The sequence below is a fragment of the Lathyrus oleraceus genome, chromosome 1, assembly GCF_024323335.1.
Source record: "Lathyrus oleraceus cultivar Zhongwan6 chromosome 1, CAAS_Psat_ZW6_1.0, whole genome shotgun sequence".
Lineage (NCBI taxonomy): Eukaryota > Viridiplantae > Streptophyta > Magnoliopsida > Fabales > Fabaceae > Lathyrus > Lathyrus oleraceus.
In genome coordinates this window covers 372,451,979-372,466,752 of record NC_066579.1, presented here as the reverse complement: position 1 = coordinate 372,466,752, position 14,774 = coordinate 372,451,979, and the positions used below count along the sequence as shown (strand labels likewise).

Here is a 14,774-nt window from a genome sequence, read left to right as displayed (position 1 = left end):
TTAATTTTCTCACCATGAAATATCCAACACTGATAACTTTGATCAATTCCATGCCTCAGCAAATGCGATTTCAATCCATGTGCGTCAACCTTACCAATATAACAACAACGCAAGCAAGGACAATGCATTCGTCTGGGGTTTTCAGCGTGTTGAACAACATACTTAACGAATTCCGCAACCCCACTCTCGTACTCTTTGGTCATTCGATCGGCACAGATCCATGTTTTATCCATGGTTTTCCTACTTATTAAAGTAAACAATTAATCCAGACGAAAATACATAACTAAGGTAGTATCTTTGAATATCCTAACAATTATAAAGTTTCTAGTAAAAGCAACATTAGAGGGAAATTACAGTTTCCAAAACTACCACTTTATGAAAAGATGACAATTGTGAAACAAGTTTCTGTTCAAATATTTACAGATAGCAGCAAGCTATGGACAACTTACTTTAGATCTCAGGAAGAGAGCATCATAGAAGTCCCGTTCAGATTCTGACTGTTCACACTCAATCAATTGAATATCAGTTGGTGGCAAGACAAGTATAGGCCTGAAAAAACATAAGCATAATTGATAACTATCATTATAAATTAAGAAATTCACTCATGCATACTGAAAGAGACAATTCACATGAAGTAAGAATGACTACCTTTCTTCTTTATCCTTTGTTTCCTTGGTTCTTCTTAACATCAAGGTCCTCAAAATTCCCTTGACCAATTTCAGGGCTCTTTGATCACCCTGCTCATAGGGCTTTTGAATCAACTTAGTCCACCTATATTACAAAGCAGATTAACAAATGAAATAGTAGTCTTCAAATGATTTTTATTCCAAAACATTGATCAATTTACACTAGCTACAAGATAGCCTAATATTTGACATACCACTGCCAGCTGCACCAAGGTTCAACGCGCAGGAAAGACAGGAGACTGAATAGATCCTCCAAACTATTCTGAAACAGAGAACATCACAATTTCAGAAAGAGATTCTTGACAATACACTCTTTTGCTTAATAACTATGAGCTCATTATATGGGAGGAGTACTTTTCTACTAGCAATTCTATAAATTACACAAAATGTTTCTCAATAATTAACCTGAAGCGGTGTTCCAGTTAGACACCAGCGGCAGTGTGAGGACAGGGCAATAGTAGCCTGGGCAACCTGACTTTTATGGGCTTTAATATGGTGAGCTTCGTCTAGTACCACTCTGAACCATTGGACCCTGTGGTAGATGCTATTCTCTCCATCCTGGTTTCAAAGAATCAGGGAATCCAAAATGAGGAGGTTCACTATTTAAATTTATGAAAATAAAATACAAATAAACATTTCCTTACACTTTTATATGAAGCTGATAGGACACCATATGTTGTCAAGACAACGTCGTACTCTAACAACAAATCAACATTATCCGTTCTACCCCCACCATAATGAACAAATATGGATATGCTGCCTGATTTTGAATGTGTTTCAAGCTCGTCCTGGATATTATAAACCATTGTAAATTGCCTTTCACATAAATATTGAGATATATATAAAAGAACAACCATGCTTTTTTAATTGGCTTAAATATAAAAGAACAACCATGCTTTTTTAATTGGCTTAATTAGAGAGGAATCTCACCTTCCACTGACCCAATAATGCCATGGGACAAACAATCAGAGTGCCACCCTCTACATTGTTAATATTCCTCCTCTTAGTTGAGAAAATGTTGTCATATAGGCTCTCTGTGTTACTGTCTTCTGACTTCACCCTGCCTGGATTACTTAGAATCAAAGCAATTGTCATAACAGTCTTTCCAAGTCCCATTGCATTCGCCAGAATCTACAATAAACAAACACAACTGCAATAAGACAAACAGTTCAAAGTGCATGTCGCATTTGGTATTTCAAAATTGATGGCTTCAAACAAACTCACTCCTCCTCTTGCTCTCTGTGTTACTTGTGGAAATTTCTTTGCCGCCTCCCCAGTCAATATGTTCACATAAATTGTCCTTCTGATAAAAAGTATGTCAGGTTAAAATGTATACTGATATTGAGGTAAAAGCTACGTTTTGTTTGAGGAACCATGTACTATTAGTACTTACCCATTGCATATATTGTAGGCTGACCAGCAAGGATGTAGATTTCTATCAGCATTTTCATCATCAGCTCCCTTCTCAATTTCTGTCATCCAATACAGAGCTTGACTCTGGTAAGGCTTTAGACTACACATCAGGGTTGTTGGTGCTTTTTTCTCCTAAAGATACGTAAGACATAAATGGGTTGGCCACAGACAAGAAGAAAGAGAAGTTGAAGACTATCAATTGAAATTGGAACACAATTTATACACCTCTAAGTCAAAGACTTCAGCAGCTCCAACAAGTTTATTCAAAGCTGACTCTGAAAGAGCTTGTTCATTCTTATTTGGCTCAGGAAGTGGCTCACTGATGCCTTTTCTTCGCTTATTAACAGGCAAAATTGAAGCTTCATCTGAATCAAGCTAGTAATATAAACAGAAAATTTAGGCATCTAGCATGCATTCACAACAACAACAACATTCAATTCAATTTAAACAATAATATCATGAAAGCTCTATAAAAGTGGGGAAAGAAAGAAAATAGTTGAACATACTTTAAGAATCCGCTTCCGAGCCTTCATTTCCTCAGGGGTGAAATCAGCCTAGTTAAAATAACAAAAGCACATTACAAATGCAACACTAACAAACAAACAAACAAAACAATTAAAAAATAGTGATTCAATACCTTCCTATATGGCTCAATCTCTAGCATGTTTAACAGTGTAAGGAGGGGGTAAGCAGCAGAGTTAATGTGGCCACAAGCCTCTAGCCTCCAAGAGGTATCAACAGACTCCAAGAATACAGATTGATGAACATAAAAACTGTCCATAAATCAAACGAATGGGTTCATCCACCAATAAACTCAACATCATATTCAAATGAAATAGCCAAGTTACAGGCACAAAACTAAGTAAAAGGGAAAGCTTTCATCAACATCATTTAAACTAAACTAAACTAACATAAGGAAACAAGAAGTTACCCATACCTCACTAACAACATTATTTCTTGCATCATTTCCAATTTATATGGTGTGGCAATGCATCGGCCTTGAACCCTAACATTTCCAGATTGCACAAGAGGCATGACAGATTTTGCCCATTCCATTGGCAGCCTCCCAACCTAAAGTGTTAAATACAACAACATAACCAAAATATATGACTTCGATTCCTTCTCACAAAAGCATCAAATCAAGCAACATTGCATTTTAATAACAAAACAATTCAGGGAAATTACACACAATAAAATATTTCAAATAGTAAGCATTGCAATCAATTGATATTATTATTACCACTCCAGAACGTTTGGTTGAGACGCGAACAATCCATTGGAACTTGTAAGAGGTATTTGGGTCAGGGAAATTGAAATAAACAATCTCATTATCCACCAATCTCCTTAGTCCTCTAGCTGTGGAAGTAGCAACCTCAATCTTCCTTCCGAGTAATGACCACCCAGGCTCAACAGGAAACTCACCATCCTCAAGATTCGGAATCTTCTTCTCTTCCACTGCATCTTTCTTCACCACCTTCAAAACACTAACTTCGTCATTAACAGCGGCTTCTTTCCCTTTCACTACCTTCAACACCTCCAAATCATTAATATCTACTTCCTTCTCCTTGGAAGCTTCTTCATTTGATTGAATCCGCGTTGCTTCATTAATCGGATCAGCGATGATGGATTCCTGTGTTTCACAAATCACATTGACATTGACAGCTTCTTCCTCAGTTTGAATAGGTAGTTCAACTTCCGTTGACTTCAGCGATTCATCTACGAATCCAGTCTTAACCGATTCCTGAGTCTCATAAACCACATCAACATCGGCACTCTCCGTATTCTTTGGAATCGTTGATTCAAGTTCCATTGATTTCATCGATTCGTCAACAGTGACAACTTGTGTGTTCGTAGCCTTTAGAAAATCGTCAAACGGGAGCATTGAACGCCGCTCCACGGAAGGTTTGACATCTTCTTCTTGAGGCTCGTCGTTCACCTTGATCATCGGGGTTTTGCATGCTTCGAACTCGTCGGAGTTAGGGTTCAGAGTAGGCGGCGTGGCAAGAACACGAGCGCCGCCATTGCTGGTTAGGGCGCGGACAACGGTGAGTGGCTGAGCGACGAGAACTGGATTTCCGTTTCTAAAAACGACATTGTCGTTTTCCATTGTTCTGAAAACCTTCTCTTTTTTTCGAGAACGTTCCGTCATGGATATACAGAAATATCAGAAAATAACTTAACGAAAAGAGAAAATATCAAACCTATTCGAAAGCGCTTTTGGTTTTAATTTTTTTTTTAATTTAAAGACTTTAGACAGCGCTTTATCAAAAGCGCTGACTAAGGTCTATATTTAAAAGCGCTGTCTAAGGGGGGGTCTTAGACAGCGCTTTTAGAAAGCGCTGTCTAAGACCCCCCCTTAGACAGCGCTTTCATTATTTTTTTGGAACATTTTCCGTGTTTTATTTTAATTTTAACCTTAGACAGCGCTTTCTTTTAAAAGCGCTGTCTAAGATGCGCTGTTAAAAGTCATTTTTGGCGTAGTGATTCCGAGGGTTTATAATCTTCTTGTGTGAGATAGTTGTCCAAAAGAACATGTGTCAAACACTTATTCATTTTGTCATTTAATGGTCATTTTCATCCATTTTCCTAAATTAAGTGCTTTTTAGGACAAACTCACGCTTGTTTCTGAGGTCCTAGAACCGTCTTTAGGGCCCATAACTGGTAAAATTGATTTTTATTTATTTAACTTCATAACGATTATCTCATTTTCTTATCATATGGTTTTTTTGACCTTCATGGTGTTTAATATGCCTCATTTGTTTGTTATTGAATAGTTTCTTTGTTGGGCAACTAAACTCCTCTCGACTTGCTCGAGGACAACAATTTTTTAAACTTAAAATACTTTATTATACATCTATATTCATTGGCTTGGACATCATAATATTTGCAGGTATCACCCTTAATTTATATATATATATATATATATATATATATATATATATATATATATATATATATATATATAATTTGATTTTTAAAAAATCATTAATTAATTTAAATTAATTATTTAATACATGATATCAAATTCACTACTATGTTTAGAAGAATCGCAATTACTCTTAGCATATAAATAGAGACTAAACTTAAAATCTCACATTTACAGAATAAATTGAAAAGAAACTTAATCCACAAAATATTATAATAGACTTAAAGTCTTTTTTTCTGGACCAAAGAAGTTGAATGAAAAGATAAAAACATACACAATGGATTTGAAATACTTTATGCACAACAATTAATTATTGGGTACGATTAATATCCCTATTAATAGAAAGAGTAAACAAAACGATACATATACCCCACAGCAAGAAAAAGAAGTATAAATAACCTGACCGGTAACATGGGTGTGGGACTTCACTTCAACATACACAAACAGTTAGGATCCGATGACCAAAGTTAGCCAGGTGATAGATGGACCCATCATCATTTGTCAAATTTCATATACATTCAAAAAAGTTACAAAATAAAATAAAAGATTCTAGTGCACATGCGGAGTCATTAGCAAATCAAAAGAGACACCTCATAATCAGATTTCTAGAATTCGAACTCAGATTTGAACACACATAAATGTTAAATTCTTTTGACGAAGAATTTTGTCGATCATTATAATTTTTAATGATTTAAAAGATTAATCTCTGCGATTACGATATGATTATGATATACGATAGTTGATTTCTATCAAAGTAGAGTTTTGTTGTTTTGTGAAATTTATTTCTATCCACCCAGAAAAAAGTTGTATCCGTACAGACAGGTTTGTGATGTTAAAAAAATAAGATGGCGTGGAGCAATATGTGCCTATAAATAATATAAAGATTGAATTTATTTTAGGGTTACAATTTTGCTGTATCTGTTCCCACTAAATATGTCAACCTGTTAAATTTGCACGTGATGTCACCTTTGAAACTTTACTCTAAATTTAAGCTAAAGTACAAAAACTCAACTACGTGAGTTATGTCCCCATGTGTTGTCCTTTAAAATCCAACCATATCTTGATAATAAATTCTATTTATTTAAATGAAAATAATATAATTATAATTTATAATGATATCTTATCTTCACATTCCATTTTTAGTTATTAGATTATATTTTAATCCAACTTAAAATAACAGAACTGTGTGAATGCAGAATTCCTTTCTATTATTGCACCATGAAAAATAACGTGATATTACAGAGATTTCAAACAACCCACCTGACATTTTTCCTAACTCAAATTTATTATATAGTACAATTTCAAACATTCAATTAATGTTAGTTAATGTCTGAATTTTTTTAGTCATGGTTTTGAAGTTTGACATGGCAATAATAGGTACTAGCTAATAAAATGGACAGTTGATTATTATTATTATTATTATTATGTCATTGTTTGAATATTGAAAATAATACTAATGTTTTGGTATTTGTGATTGTGTATCAGGTAGAAATAGAATAAAAGAAGTAATATTGATTATGAACTGTGAGAATGAGCAATGTACTTTATAGTAATAATCTGAATTTGTGCACATGGATAGTACATAATTGTCCAAAGGGTAGTTGGCATTTAGTGTTTTGAATAAGAGATTGGAAACTACCAGTAGGTCCAGAATCATCTCTCAAAACAAAAGGACTCTTAGCTAACTTTTCTTATAGTATCTTCTTTCTCTTCTTGTTATTTGAGAATGCAAACTAAAAGTTAGATATTCACACATATAAATCTAGTTATTAAAGTTTAAATTTTGATGATAATGTTTAATTAAATAATGTCGATTTAGTTGAATTATGATTTTTATTTTTTTAATTTTTTTTATTAATATAGTTTTGATATGTTTTGTTAGTTTGCATGTTTTTTTACCATATCACTCAATCATAATTATTGGTTAGTACAAGGAATTGACTGTAAATTTAAGCTAAAATTTGTTTAAAATAATTATAAAATGAATTTTATTACTAATTTATTAATTATATCTTAACCGATAGAAGTCAATGTTGTTGAATAATCCTATATTTCATGATTATAAATATCTAAAATGATTATTATCATTTCATCAATAGATCTTAATAAGAATTTTATTATTATTTAAACATGTTTCATTTTTTATTTAAAAATAATTCTTGAATATTTAAAAATATAAGTCAATCCAATGACTCAAACCTACATAAAAAGTTTGATTCAATATTTGTTTTTTTAATACATTTGAAGTGAAAACGAGTCAAACGGAGTGGTTTGATTTTAGATAATAGGTTTATGATTTTAAATTCTAATTCAACTTTTAAAAAATGTGAATTTTCATGAAATAGAATATTATTCAAGTATATATATTTAAGTGGTATCAAAGTCTTAATCGTTAAATTTATTGGCACTTATGATTTCTTAGACTCTCCTAATAAGTACTATCAAAGTTTCAGCAAAGGAATGTAAGTGAGATTGTAATAAAATTAGTGATGTGAGTGAGACATATTTGTGGCAGAAATGGTTGGATTCAAGTGTGAGTAGTTAAATTTTACGTTACTAAAAATGGAAGAAACGTGAGATATATAAGATAAAGAACTCATACACGGGTCTTAAAGTTTTGGATGGATATGTGGTGTTAATGTTTTTTGAATCCTAAACATTTAATCCATTGACACTTCTGATACTCTTCAGACTTTCCAACAAGTGCTATCAGAGTCACAGTTAGACTCGATAGGGGGAGTGGAAGTGTGATTCATGTGTGGATCAAGATTAATTATGTGAGTGACTCACACTTGCGGGAGAGATTATTGAACTCATATGTGAGTGGTTAAATCTCACATTGACTAGAAATAAAAGAAATATTGGATATAAATGAGAAATGACTCATATATCAATTATCTCAGATCTCTTGGATCTAAACATTTAATCCATTAACACTCTTGATGCTTCCGGAACTCCCCAATAATTGGTGTCATAATATGAGGGAGTGGATGTGGGATCCAACGGTGGATTAAAGTTAGTAATATGAATGACACACACTTATGAAAAAAATTGTTAAATCCAAGTTTGAAGGATTAAATCTCAAACAAATGTTGAAAAGAGAAAAGACTCATACATCCATTATAAATTTTGTGTATGAAATATATATAATGTTAAGCCCTCTTAAATCTTAAGGTTTACTTCATTGATACTTATGATACTCCACCAGAAGATACACAATGCGAAACAATAATAATCTAGTCAAATTGATTCAAGATTGACATAATAAATTTAGTCAAGTTTGATTTGTGGACCCCTCTTATTATTTAATAATAATATTATTTGTCTATAATAATGATCTAGGTTACTTAGTCACAATTAAGATGTTTTATAATTGATAGTGTAAAAATAGTTATAGTGATAATTTATATATTAAAAATAACTTTTATAATAGCTTTTATTATTAATTTAATTTATTTTTTTAGTGTAAACAATTTATTAATAAGGTGGGGCTCTCATAGGAATAGTGGTTGAATATTACCAAACATGAAGGTCAACTAATTTGATTAATTAAATTATAAAGCTACCTATGATAGCCTTTTTGTTTTCACTTTTCCTCAATCAAAACAAGTGTTTGACTTTGCTTAATTAACTCCACTTGTATTTATCATCTATGCGCCGTCTAATTAATCACATGTAAAGTTGTAATTAATTTAATTGATTATATGATTAGATTTAAATCAAAATTGAACTTATATGCAAATAGTCAAAATAGAAATTGACTTTAAATTGAAATTTATTAAAAATAAATGTTAACCAACAATAGATATGGACATTGTATTGTTTGATTGTGTAATTGTAGTATTCTGAATTCTATTCTTTTTATTTCGTTAAATTAGTTTAATTATTAGCTGTCTAGAAATATTAGATAAATAAATTGCATATTCAATATATACTTTCAATATTTTTAACATACATAAGTATTTTAAATTTCGAAATTATATTATTAATTTACTATATTTATAGGTACACTACAAAGAAAATCGTAAAAAACCACTTCAATACATGTTTTTAGCAATGTGAATATTCACGCGGCAGGAGTACGTGTGACAACTCTATTGCATCATGAAAATCACGTCACAGTTTGACATGTGAAAATCACGTCGCAATAGTTTGTCAAGTGATATTCATGATACAACATACTATACATATTTTTCTACATTATATGTTGTAATTCAATAATAGCAGTGCTGTCAGAAAATGTTATAATAAATTGTGACGTGATTTTCACGTGGCAGAGTTGTGAAGTGAAAATCACGTTACAAAATAATTTTTTTAAATAAAAAACTATAATTATTGTTTTACGTTTTAATATATATTAAAATTAATAATAAAATTATTATTATGAAAACTATTTCACATCATTATGTTTAAAAAATAATATTCTATTTAAATATATCATGAAAAATAATATATTATGAAAAATAATATATTATGAAAAATAATATTCTATTTTAAAAAAATAATATACAAACAGAATAATATATTATAAAAAATATATTATAAAAATTATATTATGAAAAATAATATTTTGTTTAAAAAAAACTATTTAAATATATAAATAAATTAATTTTGGATTAACTATCCTACAATAAAAACAATCAACAATCTAATATATATTAAATCTGAAAAATAAATAAATAAAATAAATTTCTTAAATACCTCAATGAATGTTGAAGAAAAAAATAAAAAAATGTTAGTTATAAAATAAAAAAATCAACACAATACTTAACAAATAAAAAATGAAAAATCTGAGTTGTCTTGAAATATCTTTTAATTTGAAGATGAAAATGGAAAGCTAGAATTTGAGAAAGAAGTGGAAAAATGTTGGAGGAGGAAAAATGTTGGAAGAGGGAAAATTGAAAGAGAAAATTTGAGAGAGAAGTTGAATATATATATATATATATATATATATATATATATATATATATATATATATATATATATATATATATATATATATATATATATATATATATATATATATATATATATATATATATAATATATATATATATATATATATATATATATATATATAGAGAGAGAGAGAGAGAGAGAGAGAGAGAGAGAGAGAGAGAGAGAGAGAGAGAGAGAGAGAGAGAGAGAGAGAGAGAGAGAGAGAGAGAGAGAGAGAGAGAGAGAGAGAGAGAGAGAGAGAGAGAGAGAGAGAGAGAGAGAGAGAGAGAGAGAGAGAGAGAGAGAGAGAGAGAGAGAGAGAGAGAGAGAGAGAGAGAGAGAGAGAGAGAGAGAGAGAGAGAGAGAGAGAGAGAGAGAGAGAGAGAGTCTGGAAATATATATAACAATCAGCGACGTGATTTTCACTTCACAACTTTGCTACGTAATTTTGAATTCAACGTTGCAAATTATTTTTCATGTCACAACTTAAATTTTGAAAATTTTAAATTTCCCTCCATTTGTCAACTTGTGCACACCTGACTTTTTTATTTCATGTGACAAAATTGTGAAATAAAAATCACGTTGCTGGTTGCTCTATATATTTCCAGATTGTTTTTCTTTCACATGATCCAGATTCAACTTCTTTCTTAAATTTCTTTCACAACTTTGCACATGATTTTTATGTCACAACTTAACATTTTAAACTTTCAATTTTTCTCTCATTTGTCAACCTTTGCACGTCTTATTTTTTTTTATTTTACTTTTTAAGTTGCGACGTGATTACCACGTTACAATGTTTTTTTTATAAAAAAATCAACTTTTTTCATGTGCAAGTCTGACTCTCATTTTTTTAATACTAAAAACATGTAACGACATGATTATCACGTCGCAACTCCCTTTTTTTGCCACGTAATTTTTACGTCATTATATCACGTGATTGGAGAGAAGTTTTTTTTTATAGTGGTATTCTATGTATGTATATATGAAATTTTAAGAATTATGCTATTAATTTAGATATTGTGAATTTGTTCGCATTTATATTATAAAATCAAACACATATTTAATCGAACGATCGATGAGATCAGACGATTGAGAGATACTTAAAAGAAAAAGAGGTTAAGTAGTAGTATAGGAGTACTAGGGTGAGCTGGTTGATTTGAAATGAGGGAGAAAAACTTGTAAAAAGGGTGGAGTGAGGAGAGGCTGAAAATGCAAAGAGTGATTCATCATGTGAGTACATTTATAGTGAGGTGGGGTTTTAGTGTTCTTGTTTTCTAGTGGCACATGGGTATGAAGTTCGTTTCTATGGGTACTAGTTAGTTGTGATAAAAAGCAACAACCATGTGACTCCATGTGCCTTTCACCACTCCCTATAATCACTCTCTATTTCTCCCTCTCCATTGCAATTAATATTCTCTCACTTTTTTTATTTCATTTTATTTATTTAAATCATTTCTACCTTAATAATATAAAAATATATATTAACTAAATCTATTATTAGTTTTTTAATATTTTTTTAATCATTCGATGTCTAATTAGTATAAGTCTAATAGTTTAAGAGAAAAAAGACTATGCACTGACAGTGTAAAAATATATTGGTATGACATGAAAGAATGTTATAATTCTATTAGATCATAATGTAAAGAAAATTTACAGTGACGGTATACTACCTTAATAACAATTCAAAAGATACATTCGTTTTAAATATATATTTTATTGTTGGTTGGATAATAAGATCGCTATCATTTATGATTGATCTCCCTTATTAAAATTTCTAATATAAAAATCCTAAAATTTATCATTTATGACTGATCTCCCTTAGTAAAATCCTACAAATATACTCTCACAACCAAATTGAAGTCGAAGATTTACTAAAATTTGACATTTGATCTTTTATATTAAAATCAATTTAAAAATAAATTCATATTTTATGTCATAAAATAATTCGAATACAATTATTTTTTACACAATCAACTCACTACCCTTTTGTAATATTTTATGAGTAATTAAAATAAAAATTAAACTCTTTTTGGTATTCAAAATTTATGTTTAATCGACTTTCCATATATTTCAATTAAATTTTTATTTTTTTATATAAGGCAGCTTTAAAACATGTGATTTAGCATAAATTACAAATAATATAAGATTCATTAAGATAATTAAATATCCTTACCACTCCAATTATTTTGTATGATGGGACCCTTTCATATCAAGAAAAAAATATTATTTTATTATTATTATCACAAGTTGAGTCTCTCAAGTCTATAACTACTTGAACTGATTTCAAGTGATCTTCATCAAACCCAACACATCCTAAAAGCTTTTTTTTTGCCTTCATTCTCCACAACATAGAGCAACCACTACTATAACTATTTCATTCCCTCACTTTCCACCCCACTTTTCTTTTTTCCATTTATCCATTATTACATCTTCCTATCAACCATTCTTCTTCTTCATCTTTTTCTTATCAATCAATATTATTACAAGAAAAAAATATATTTTTATTGATTTCATGGAAGGCCAAAAAGCTAAACGCAAACGCGTTTATTCGGTTGAACCAAGCAAAGTAGTGCAAGCAAAGTTTACTAGAAACTACATGAACTATTTAGCACCAGCTTTGAAGAAGATTAAGGAAAGAAGAAATTCTATGGAAGATAAGAAAGTTGAAAATGTTGTTAAGTATGAAGTGGACATGGCTATGGTTATTTCATCTCAAGGTTTTGCATGGAGTAATGCTCTAAAATCGAAGCTTCAAAAGAATGGTGATGAAGGTTCATCAAGGGTTAACAATTTTCACCAAAATCAAATGAGCCAAGTTGGTTTTTCTAAACAAGATTGTTCAAAATCTGAGAGTAATGAGATTTTGGTTGAAGAAAATGATGAAGATGGTGAGATTGTGGATGAACAATTGAGATGCCTTAGAAAATTGTTACCAGGAGGAGAAGAAATGGTGTGTGATGATGAAATGGTGAGTGAGTTAGAGAGCTATGTAAGTTGTTTACAAATGCAGGTTAATATTCTTAAGTGTCTCACTGACCATTAGATAAGTTGAATTAATTAATTATAATCATGTACGTTTTGTGGTTTAATTTTATGAGATAAGTGGAGAAATTTTATAACATAGTCTATATGTTACATATTCTTATTTTTATTTATAATTGTCTAATCAACATTAATAATTTTTTCGGTCTTATAAGACAAAGAGGTGAAGTTAAGAAAGACCAAGAGGTGAAGTTCAGAATTCCTTCATGCTTGCCTAAAGTCTAGAGTTTTTAAGAGTAGGTGGTTGGGAAGAAGAATTAGGATTTGAAAGAGTTTGATGTGTCTTATTTTATGTGTATGATGCCTAAAGTGGCATGCCCCCACTATCACTTCTTGAGTGTTAGTACAAGTTTCTTCTAAAATATTGAGATTTGTAATGGATTTTGCACGGAGGCCAACGGCCTATTTAGATCAACACAAGTCACATAAATAGGCTCGATCTCTACAAGAAAGATACTTGTTATGTTTCCCCACGAGTGAACTTCTCTCGTACAACACCACACATGAGTATATGCTATTGGAGTTCATTTACTAATTAATCTATATAAGACATACTCAACATTAAGATTAAAAATTATAACTTTAATTTAGTGCCGAAGTAAACATACAAATACAAGTATGTATTTCAATGATTTGCGATATATTAGTTTATGAGAAATTATTAAACATCAGATGAAATCTAAAGAGAAAATTGTATAAGCATAAATGAGGAGAAAATTGTATAAGCATAAATGATGGAAATCTTAAAAGGTAAAAGTGTAGAGAAAAATGATTTGTCTTAAGCACTCTTTAGATAAAGAGAAGAGATAATATAGATGTAGTATGCTATATTGAGAATCATAGCTTTTATATTATATATATATATATATATATATATATATATATATATATATATATATATATATATATATATATATATATATATATATATATATATATATATATATATATATATATATATATATATATATATATATATATATATATATATATATATATATATATATGATGGTTAGTTAGAGTTCCTATTATTCTAAAATGAATCATTATGATATTCAATCATATTTGAATTCATATCCAACTAATTAATTAATTAATTAATCACTAAATAGAAGTCTAAGACATCTCAATTGTTCAAAATAAATTAATTATTAATCAGTTAAATTTCTTAATTTGATAAGTAATTAATGTAAATATATATGCCCACATAATAATTATTGGAATATTAATAACTAAATAATATTTAAAAATAAAATATTCAAATAATTTTTCACTTGTGTAATATATCTTAATAATTATATCATGGTTCTTTAGACGCGCGTCCGGTTATGATATTTATCTTTAGATTTCAAATTTACAACTTTTTCCACCTTATATATTAATAATGGGACCCCCTTGGTTGTTGTCACTGACGTACAACGTGACAAAACTCTGACGAACACCACGTCAATGTACTTAGTGACATAGATTCATATGGATGAGTGGTATGGAAATTTCACATAAAGTGATCTTTGAATCATGCTTATTTCTAACTGGTCCAACTAAAGTCTTTATTGAGATCAAATTAAAGTTTACAAATTTAATATTTGCACAAATGATACAGAAATGGTTATCATAATAATAACATCGTAAACTTTATTTCTGCAGATAGTTTTAAGATAAAGTATGTATCGATATCAAAATAATGTTATAAAAACATAAAGAATAAGTAACTCTCACTAATTTAAGACATCATTAGTGACAACAATCATATGAAAGACCTTATATGT

The 14,774-nt window shown here is 29.9% G+C and overlaps 2 protein-coding genes across 2 annotated transcripts; one reads left to right on the top strand and one right to left on the bottom strand.

The window, feature by feature from the left end:
• Window positions 1-339: 339 nt before the first annotated feature.
• LOC127107700 (DNA repair protein RAD5B) lies at window positions 340-4,248 on the bottom strand. Its single transcript, XM_051045020.1, has 14 exons — window positions 3,340-4,248; window positions 3,037-3,170; window positions 2,737-2,872; window positions 2,606-2,653; window positions 2,325-2,474; window positions 2,080-2,231; window positions 1,911-1,989; window positions 1,617-1,817; window positions 1,331-1,474; window positions 1,092-1,244; window positions 881-948; window positions 649-771; window positions 450-549; window positions 340-405 (listed from the first exon to the last, which is right to left on the bottom strand). The coding sequence occupies exons 1-14, from the start codon at window positions 4,246-4,248 to the stop codon at window positions 340-342; spliced, it is 2,463 nt and encodes an 820-aa protein (XP_050900977.1).
• Window positions 4,249-12,240: 7,992 nt separating this feature from the next.
• Window positions 12,241-13,086, top strand: LOC127137389 (transcription factor bHLH146). Its single transcript, XM_051063858.1, has one exon. It carries the CDS (start codon window positions 12,476-12,478, stop codon window positions 13,004-13,006), a length of 531 nt encoding a protein of 176 aa, XP_050919815.1. The 5' UTR covers window positions 12,241-12,475; the 3' UTR covers window positions 13,007-13,086.
• Window positions 13,087-14,774: the final 1,688 nt, after the last annotated feature.